Source organism: Seriola dumerili, unplaced genomic scaffold (genome assembly GCF_002260705.1).
Source record: "Seriola dumerili isolate Sdu_G_001 unplaced genomic scaffold, Sdu_1.0 BDQW01000025.1, whole genome shotgun sequence".
NCBI classification, from domain to species: domain Eukaryota; kingdom Metazoa; phylum Chordata; class Actinopteri; order Carangiformes; family Carangidae; genus Seriola; species Seriola dumerili.
Window position 1 is genome coordinate 550,673 of NW_019174280.1, and position 10,604 is coordinate 561,276.

Below are 10,604 nucleotides of genomic sequence, written 5' to 3' on the forward strand. Positions count from 1 at the left end.
TTTATCAGCCACACATCAGGTGATTGTACTTCATGTGTGCAAAGAGAGAGGAGAGATATTCAATGTATATTTAAGTTGCGTTTATGAAAAAAGGAGGAGAGAGCAGTTCATGATTTAATCACTGCTCATGAAAACAGACGTCTAATAATTCGTCTTCAGACACCGGGACAGGTCTGTCCTGTAGTGGCGCTGTGGGCCCTCAGGCTGCGGCTGCAGGAAGTCCGCCCACCTCTCAGCCAGAGCCGCTGTCTGCTGAAAACGGACTGCGCAGCACTGCCGCGCGACAGAGGGGGCTCTCCACTGGGCACAGAATATCAGCTACCGCAAACGACCAGCAACTCCCATTCTTTACCAATAAACATGTCAGCGATTGTCATTTCTCCTTTCCTAGAATACGAAGAAGTCTCCAACAAGGTAAACGACTCCTCTCCGGGAGGGGCCGGCCGGCTCACTGCGGCTTTTCTGGACAAAACATGCTAACATTAGTCTAGCCACTTAGCAAGTTGGGTGTGAAGTTTTTCAGGCTGGTGACCTGCGTCACCCACAGATTGTTGACTCGTAATAAAACGTGTTACCGTTAAACGTCTTTCAATCTGTTAGTGAGAGGAATTAAGAGCGAGAGTCTGTGCAACGTTGTCCTGTTCCTAACTCACCTAACGTTAGTAATTTAAAGTCAACCGGCGTTAACTACCAGCCCAGTGTGTGGCCAGAGCACAGTGTGAAGTTAACTGGTTAGTTCAGTTGTGTTTTTGTGGTTATACGCAGCTACGCTAGTCTTTATTGGTCAATTAGCTGCATGGACTCTCTCACACTCACCTCACCACCAAGTTGTACCTGTTCACTTTTAGTATCCGTCCGCAGTAACGAAACTATTCATTCTCTTCTATTGAGGCTGTAAAGTGGACAGTCAGTCGTTTCTGCGTAGCTTCATTAGTCCGAGGAGAGTCCAGCTGCGGCTCAGATACTGGGCCAGGACAGAACAGAAGACATTGCTGAACCAGTCTGTGCTGTTCACATGTGTACTGGACTACACAGCAATCAGTGTACTCTTAAAGAAAATTATACTACCGTCAGTTTCGACCGGGTAATTTGATTGGATGAGAGGCATTCCATGAGCGCTGATATAGAGTACAAAAGCTCTGGGACATTTAACTACATGTATCACTCCGCTTTACAGGTGTTCTGTTAACCGTTAATTAGTGTAACGGTTGTTATCTATCTTAGATTGTAACAGACTTTTTTCATATGAAAATATTTCCAGAAATAACATTTGAATTAAAGGATGTATGGTCGTCAGAAGAGGATGAAGAGAAGGAAAGAAGCCTGGATACTTAAGCACACACCTCCAGGTGCGCTCATATGACATCGTCGGCTCAGGAAAATGTTTGTGTTGCTTATCAACAGTCCAGTACCCGTCCAGTTGCGGAACAGTTTGTGTTGGCATAGCCAAATTAATTATGAAATAAACAAACAGATCATAATCTGTTGTTGCTTATTACTGTTAACTAATATGACGCTTGTAGAACTGGTGTATAAAAGTCTACAACCGAATCACAGCCGTGCTGATATTCAGTACAACATCACTCCCAAGAGTATGCTATTGCTTAATCAATTAGTTTTACAGAATATCTCACAGGAGGTAATAACAGAAATAACCTTATTGGCATTAGTTTACATAGGGCCTGGATTTCCTGGTGACTGGTAGTCTTTAGTTCAAGCCATCAGTCGACGACTGTCTCTTGTGTATTATATTACTTTAATTAGTTAGATATATCTATTTGGGGTGCATCAGAGAATGGTTTGAGTCCAGGGCTGATGTTCTAAGTGACATCGTTAACACTGTTCTACATTACAGAGAAATACAAAACGTAATAATGAGTCTCTAAAATATAAATTTACAGACACATGCAGGAAGTGAGCCGCCTGTTAACGACACCAGCAAAGAGGCAGTGATTCTGAATGTGTCAGAACAACGAGAACATCAGAGCCAGCAGCCATGCTAAGTGCCTAATGTTTGGAAACTTCCATGTTTAAAATAATAAGCCCTGTTTGAGGTTGATGAATCAGAGGTGAATGTCTACCTGCAGAGTCAAAGGTCTCCCTCTTGGAATCATCCTTTAACCTCTTGAAGTGATCCCACACTTTGATTTCCTGCCTGACACACCTGTATCTAATAGACTGCCCTGTGTTTGTGTGTGTCTTCCTATATTTGAGGTAGTGGTCCAGTCCCAATGTCCCCCCTCAAGCCTAAGTCCTGAACGCTCACAGACTTAATTCACGTCACCTGGTGGGTGATTGAGTGTGAGAGGCTGCAAGGGCTCAACATGGTATAAAGAATAATGGTTACAGCACTTTGTGACATATCACATTACCTTGATGATGTCAGAACATGTTTTGCCCTATTGTTGGTTTGGGACTTTTGATTTTGCATGTATTACTCCTGCTCACCTACAGGACAAACAGCTGCAACAGCTGGTCTTCTCACATGTTACATTAATGTTACGGTTTATTCTTTCATGCTTGTTTGTTAACTGATCTTCTCTCTTCTTTTTTCATTTAATGGCAGTTTGTTTACCCTTGTCACCATGGTAACCCTGTTTTTAACATTGCAATGCTATGAACTGTGGGTAATTCCCTCATGCAAAGTGTGCATAAAGGGCTCACAATGTCTGCAGAGTCCTCATGGACTTGATGGTTTGACAGGGGGACAGTCCTGAGTCCTCATGGACTTGATGGAACTATTCAGTGTAATTTCTAAGGTAGTAGCAGACGAGTTCATGTCCTTATGAGAGTATTTATCAACTACAAAGACAAAAGATATTAAAAAGCTCTGTCTACTAATGAACAGACACACATGAAGTAATCCTTCACGTTTGTGACTGATCTCACTGTGCGCCATAAAAAAATAATAATCACAAAATAACACTGGTTAAACAAGACTCAGAGTGAAGGGATTTGAACTGTGATGTGCTCATCCTCCCAAAGTCAGACATCAACCAGCTGATTTTATCTTTATCTTATTCATACACTTATTGATCCAGCTCATACTATTACTGGTTCTATTTTAAAAAGAATAAATTCAGAACAGGATGTGAATTGATTGTTCTGATTTGTCTCAGCCAGTTGCTCAGTTTAAAACAATTTGCCATGTTTTAAGATTCGTGGTGAACTGAGATAATCAGTTAGACTTACACAGATACAGCTTTCGTTGTAGCATTTCCTAACAGTGCTCTATTACCTTAACCAGCACCATGTTGTTGTGTAAAAGACACCGGGAGTCACCAGGGAAATAGATGAAAATATTTTCTGTTTGTTTCTTATTGAACAGATGATTGGATGAAGTTCTTATTGGCCTTTTACTTTTTATTGCACTTACAGTAAAGTTTAGTCATAGTTGTCGTCAACTCCAGTAATCTTCAGTTCTCTTTACTTCACCTGGTTCTGTGTCCGGGGCAGCCTCTGCCATGCTGTGTGTGTGTGTGTGTGTGTGTGTGTGTGTGTGTGTGTGTGTGTGTGTGTGTGTGTGTGTGTGTGTGTGTGTGTGTGTGTGTGTGTGTGTGTCTCTGCCTGCCTGCGTATGGGAAACGATATATCGACACATTTTCATAGTTGACGAACCAAGATGCTCGGTAACATTTCTGTCTAATAACCACAGGGACCAGACACGTAACTGATCTCTGTCTGTGACAGACTGAGTGTTGCCACTTCCTGTGGAGTTTTCTGTGATCAAACGACCAATCAAAACTTGGTGGACTCTTCTCATGGACTAAAGTTTGGTGGATTTTTCAGTTTACACCCTCCACCTTTCTCTTCTCTTAACAACAGAATAGAGTAGTGAGCTACATTCAGATTCTGTAATCATTCAGACTTTACAGTTCAGACTCTGCTTATCCCCTCTGCTTCTGGAGTAATGGTTCTTTTTGAGGAAGGAAACCAGAATATGTCGAAATGGCAAAAGCCCCCTATATTTTCAGCAGATTTACGCTGCCATTAATTTTTCTCATAAGGACTTGGGCTCAAAGGTAAAATAAAGAAATATATGCATGACCTCTGTCATGCCCCATTAAAGTTGATGATCTTAAGGTTTGTTTTGATCTGTGTTGGATACTGTAGCGCTAGTTGATTCTGAAATATGATGACCCAGTGGGGATGTTATAACACACACTTATGCCATACTGCAGGAAATGTTGTGTCATGTTGGACACTGCACATGTGACTTATCTGTAACTGCTGATGTAAAAAGAAGATAAAACATAGCTGTGCAGAAGTGGGATTAAAAATCATGTCTTTAAAATCACCAGTTTTTATTAATCTGCGTTAAAATCTGGTTCTAAGGTCCCCACCCTACTTTTTTATTATTCCTTCATATTGTTTTTGATAGAGCCAGTAAGAGAATCAGGAAGGCTAGGGACAGTGTGTGTGTGGTGGTGGGATGGGGGGGTGACATGCAGCAAAGGGCGCGGGCTCAGCTTGATAAAAAACAGCACACACCAATCAAATGGTGTGTTTCTTCAACTGACTGTCACGTTTCTCTTTACAGAACAGTAACATATTGAACTACAACAACCACTGTCTTGGTGGACCTCAGCTGACATCTGCCCCATGCTTCAGTGCCAACCCCTCCTGGACCCCAACTGAATCTCTGCTAGACAGGAAGGTAGTGGGGGCCCCCTCTGCAGGAGGCCTGTTCCAACGGCGTCACTCAGCCAGCCTCCCCAGTGCAAAGTTCAGCCAGAATCATCTTCTCAACAGCTTCAAAACGGATCCCTCAGTGAATCTGGGCTGCAGCTGCAGCAGCAACAACAAGGAGAACCGCTTCCATGAGCGCTCTTACTCCGAGCTGGGAGACAGGCTGTGTCCTGGTAGTCAGGCATCTGTGGGCGCAAGCAGCCAAGTCAACTTGAGCCGCTATAAAACGGAGTTGTGCCGGCCCTTTGAGGAGAACGGTACCTGCAAATACGGCGATAAGTGCCAGTTTGCCCACGGCATGCACGAGCTGCGCAGCCTGAGCCGTCACCCAAAGTACAAGACTGAACTGTGCCGCACATTCCACACCATTGGGTTCTGCCCATACGGCCCCCGCTGCCACTTCATCCATAACGCAGAGGAGCGCTGCGGGCCCCCTCCCACCTCTGCCTTCAACAAGATGGATCGCCCTCGGCTGCAGCATAGCTTCAGCTTCGCTGGCTTCCCCACCTGTGGCGGCCCAAGGGACAGCCCCACCTCGGTCACACCTCCACCCGTGTTCTCCAACGAGGATCTGATGGAGTGGCAGAACATCCACTTCATCTACTCCAGCCAGGAGCTCGCCAGCCTGTTCGGCCCGAGCTTGGGGCCCCCGCCTGTGTCTGAGCCTCAAGATCTGGCCCTGCCTTCCACAGCCACCCCCTGCTTTTTTCAGCCTGCATCAGAGAGCCCCCCCAGCCCCCCAGATTCTCTTTCTGACCAGGAGGGATACCAAAGCAGCATGGGCAGTCAGAGCGGCTCTGAGTCCCCCCTCCTGGATGCCTCCCGCCGCCTCCCCATCTTCAGCAGGCTCTCTATCTCTGATGATTAAGGTGTCTCCATCCCTTGGTCTGAGATGGGAGTGATAGAGTGGAAGGGAGGGAGAGTGGAGGATGGGGACTTCCTTCTTTCAGTCCTGTTTACAGGAGGAGCAGACTAATCTGCGTGTTGCCAGTGAGTCACATCAGAACAGAGTATGCCGTCTCTTATTTCAGGATTTTTTTTACCTTTAAGGACCCCCCCCCTTAAAAAATCAGAACAAGTCTCTGCACTGATGCTATCATTGGATGAATGTGGATGGTTCTGAGATCACATTATGAAGTGAATCAGTGTGACTTATGTGCAGTAGAGTGTCAGTGGGCTCAGTGTGTGTGTGTGTGCTTCAGCAGCTACACCTCGACTGTTTAAGGACCATCACAAGAGGAAGCCAAGACACAGTGCCTCTTTAAAAGTGCCTCATGACCAACAGTAAGCCTCTTCTGATCGAGCTCAGTTTCCTGTTTTTCTGGCCTCTTTTATGTGACGGGCCTGGCGCTGGTGCTACGTGCCTTGTTTCACTGTTGCAGTGGTCTGTTATCATTCCCTTAAGTTTATTCAAATCCTGTTCAAAGAAAACTCGTGAGGTTAAGGCTAATTTTTCCCAGATTATGTTCTTTCACTTACCTCCAGCCAAATGTGTACAGTTTGGCTTTTCTTTGTCTCTGAGGTTTCTGCCTCTGTCCCAAAATACCAGAGGAGGGTGAATCTGGTTTTTATTCACAGCATTAAAAAATACATTTGCAATAAATTCAACTGCAGCAGCAGTGGATTATCCACAGTTTCTTATGGACTGTTTCTGTTTCAGACACAGCTGTTCTCACTGAAGGCTGTGGAGTCAGAGGGAAAAGGGAAATCCTGGTTTCTCAGTGCCAAACAGTTTTGGCGAGGAAGGAGAGAAATGTTTTTTTTTTGTTTGTTTTTATTGATAATTTGGGTGAACTGACTCGTTAACAAACTGCCAGCAGACAAAGTTGACGAGTTTGGCAGGTTCCTGCTGTTGATTTTCCTCCTCAGCCTTTAGAGTATTAAAATCAATAACTGAGCTATTTCAGTCTTCTCACACGTTCCCTCCCCCACAGCTCACCTCTGTGTCTGAGGTGAGGGGTCAGTATGCTGTCTGAAATCAGATGAGTATAGATTCCACCATATTTAATATTATAATGATGATGATATTATTGTCTAGATAATTTCCCAAAGCTCTCAGAGTTGGGGCTTTGGCTGTCACTGCTTATTTATCAAAATGTATTTATTGCTGATCTTAAGCATTTTTATTTTGTATTTATCTGTTAAATGAAACAATAGACTATATATTTTATTTTATGTTAAATTATGATCTGTACTAATCGCGAGATTGTGAAGACCTTTTTTTGTTATTTTTATTCACAGTTAATATACTGCAATGACATTTTTTGTAACACTTGATTTATATTGAAACTGAACCTTAATTTAAAATACAAAGGTTTAGCATCAGTATTTATCGTTTGTTCCTCCCACATATTGGACTGTCGCTGTCTGAAGGCTCCGACACACAGAAAGTGACTGCACCAGCACATGCCAGAGGCATAGCTACAAACTCTGCAGCTGCCATAATCAAGTTCAGATGATGAACACAGCTCGTGCACTAATTGGAAGCTAATCAGATAACGAAGCTGGTGGCATGTAGTTGTTGAAGGCATGGGCGCAGTATGACTGCACTCAGGGTGCAGGTGGTGCTAGTTTCACAGGGTTCAGTTAACATACACAACATCTGTCACAGCTGCTGCCTTTCTAATGTGTGGCTGTGTTTGTCTGTTTGTATAGCAGCTCTGTTCCCTACTGCACTATCTTTACACACAGGGTTTATTCTTGCAGCTCATGTCTCTAAAGTGTGAAATTCACAGTGAATGTATATAAATACCTATATTTATTAAAGTTAATTTTAAGGCCTTTCAGCCATGTTTGATTTCATCAAGAGGTTTGGGGGAAATAAATTTTTGTTCGTCAGACATGTAGAACAATGCACTAACTGGTTGATGAACTCTCATTCAAGTATACCAATGTCTATGGAAACAGTTTTCTACAGAGCATCTGCACAAGTAACATTGAACAAAGGTTGTTCAGAAGTGACAATATTAATATTGATCTGCAGAATTAAATTGAGAGTGTGTTGAAACAGCTTGTGTAGGAACCCTGTAAACCTCTCCTACCTGCACTCTACTGTATGTACCACTTCAGATCAAAATGCTTCACAGCTTCCTGTGGGTCCAGGCCTCTCCTCTCATTCTTGCTGCAGTTCTGGGCAGCATCTGCTTTTACTCTGAATGTAGTTCTGTCCTCATATCAGTGTCTCTTACTCAGATTGATTCCCATTTGAATCAGCCACACTTGCTCTTATTTTGAAAGGACAATGGAAGCGTGCCTGTTCCACAGTATCACATGCAGACTTGGTAGCACTTTGAGTCATGATGATCATGATTATGTAAAGGTTATGTTTTTTGTTCCAAGAAGTGCCTCTAAAACATTCCAGGTGTCCAGATGTTGCCTTGACATGTTTCTGTAGCAGCAGCTGCCACTACATGGATTCATTCATGGTTTGTTTTCTAATGACAGATTTCAAGTTAAAACAAATAAAATGCATATTTATACTGAATGTGTGAGTTGATGATGATGTCGTGAGCAGGAAATGACGCAATATCATGTGACATCACTGCTGCTTGTTGTCCAGCCTTTGTGGCCTGTCCTTTCTACTGGCCCATATATGTGGGTCAGTATGTGGCACAAACATTCACTAGGACTCAAGGATGTCACTGTGACCTGACAAAACACGTTTTTGGCCATAACTCGTAATTTCATTCACTAGGTTTTGTCTACATAATGTTCTGTAAAAACACTTCTGGTCATTATTCAACACTAACTCACTAAGGAGAATGTGACCATATTTCCTGTAGTTGGTTGGTGGAGGAAACAACCACAAGGAGGTGACTTTGTTTTTTTGTTTGTTTTTTGTGTTTTTTTTTAATTAAATTTGAAAAAGTACAAACGACAGACATACCAGTTCTTTTAATTAAACAAACAAATAAAAATTCCAACAAATTATGATGATGAAAAACACTTAAATTAACATTCAAGATCAATTTGAAACAAAAGAGGGATTTTATTTAAGAAATTTCACTTTATGAATATAAAAGTTCCCTAGTAAAATAAGGAGGCTAACAGTATTGCATACATTGTTTTCTTATATTCAAAATAAGTCATAATAATTTCCTCACATGTTGTTCTGCATATATGTAACTTTCAAAGTCTTTCCAGAATGTAATACAATAAGAGCAACAGTGAAACAAATGAGGTTCATCTCTGGTTTGTCCTTGATCTGTTCATGTCTGGTTTGTCCTCGAGCTGTTCATGTTGCCTGTTCTGTCGGCTGTGATATCCCGTGTCTCTGGTTGTTGTACTTTGTGTGCCCTCGTGCTTTGTTTTCCTGTTCTGTTGGTTCACCAGTCAGTGGTCCGACCGAGACCTGCTCTTTGTGTCCCATCGGCAGTCCAGCTGACACCCGATTCCAGTTCCCAGTCAGTGGTCCAGCCGACACCTGATCCTGATTCCCAACCAGCGGTCCAGCCTAGATGGTTGTCTTTCCTTCTTATCTACTGCCATTTTTTTCTTCTGGCCAACTTTGTGAGACGATGCAGTTGAAATGATAACCAGTATCACAAGCGCTAATACCAGCAATCAAACGGTCTCCATGGAAAGGGTAGAATTATACCACTGTAAAATCTTTTTCATTGCTGCAAATACCTTGTTTTTCCATTACACTGGAAGATTTTTAAATTATTCTGTGTCATACTTAAATATAAAACCTAAGGTGCTTTGTGCAACTGGCCCCTGAACCTATGGACATTGTGATCCACCTCCTGCAGGGGTATGAGCACCAAAGTTTTTGAACGTGTAAGATGTACGTGAAGGAATTGAACATTCATTACAAATGGTTCTACAGATTTGGCAGCTGATAGTGACAGACACACATGAACCTAAATGTGTCATTGTTCCTGTTGAAAAACATGAGCAGCAAGGAAGTCTGATTCATTCAGGCTGCTGCTGTTTGGTTCTACCTGTGGATAGTTCAGGGACTCACTGGTATAAACAGCCCCTCTGAGGCTGAGTAATACAATGGTTGTCAGTGTTATGGAGGTGTTGAACAATGTCCATGTATGGCATTATTAGGGATGTAACAGTACACGTATTTGTGCTGTGTGATCTGGTAAAAATGCTGTTCAGACACAGAACAACCAGTAGTTGTCAGGCTCGGGACCCAAAGGTGGAACCCAAAAGCACGATCCGAGAGGCAGTTGACAATCAGGCAGTTTATTGTACAATTCAAAAATAAACCAACAACAGCGTTCCAAAAACAGACTGGCAAGCCCAATGGAGACAGGCGATGAATCCAGAGGGAAAAAGCAGAGACGTGGTCAGGCGGGCAGGGTCAAAACACAGGCAGGCAGGACAAGGCAAAGGTACCGACAGGGAACAGGCAGGTCTTGGGAAACAGGTCACAAAAAAGGTCTCTCTCAAAGTAGCAATCAGGAAAACGCTGGTAAGTCACTCACTAGGGAAGAAAACAAACTGGCAAAGTGAAAAGGGACACACCGGGCATAAATATTGTGGGGATAACGAGACACAGGTGACACACATCAGGGAAAAAGCAGGTAATCACCCAGGAGGAAGTAAATACACAAGAGGGAAACTACCAAAATAAAACAGGAAATGACAAGACAGACATAAAACACTAAGGCCTGGGGATGGTTGTGACAGTAGTGTAGTAATAAAAGTTCTTTAATGGCAACCATTCAAAGAGTGAGAGAGAGAGTTCCTGGGGGAATGTTGGGGGGTGAAGGATCTGGGTTATTGCAGGAGGAGCGTGGAGATAGATGGCTGGCGTGGAACAGGTGAGTTGTCTGAGTGGGATCAGCTGATGAGTGACGTGGCTAGAAATGGCAGTGAAGCAGACAGGTTCAGCACTAGCAGGCAGCAGCACTGAAGCAGGCATGAACTGTGCTAGAGAGAGTGCACCTGGCTATGGAAAC

The 10,604-nt window shown here is 43.2% G+C and overlaps 1 protein-coding gene across 1 annotated transcript; it reads left to right on the forward strand.

Annotated features, from left to right (window-relative positions):
* The first annotated feature begins 272 nt into the window (after window positions 1-272).
* LOC111216437 (mRNA decay activator protein ZFP36L1-like) lies at window positions 273-8,459 on the forward strand. Its single transcript, XM_022737968.1, has 2 exons — window positions 273-414; window positions 4,541-8,459. Exons 1-2 carry the CDS (start codon window positions 361-363, stop codon window positions 5,555-5,557), a joined length of 1,071 nt encoding a protein of 356 aa, XP_022593689.1. The 5' UTR covers window positions 273-360; the 3' UTR covers window positions 5,558-8,459.
* Window positions 8,460-10,604: the final 2,145 nt, after the last annotated feature.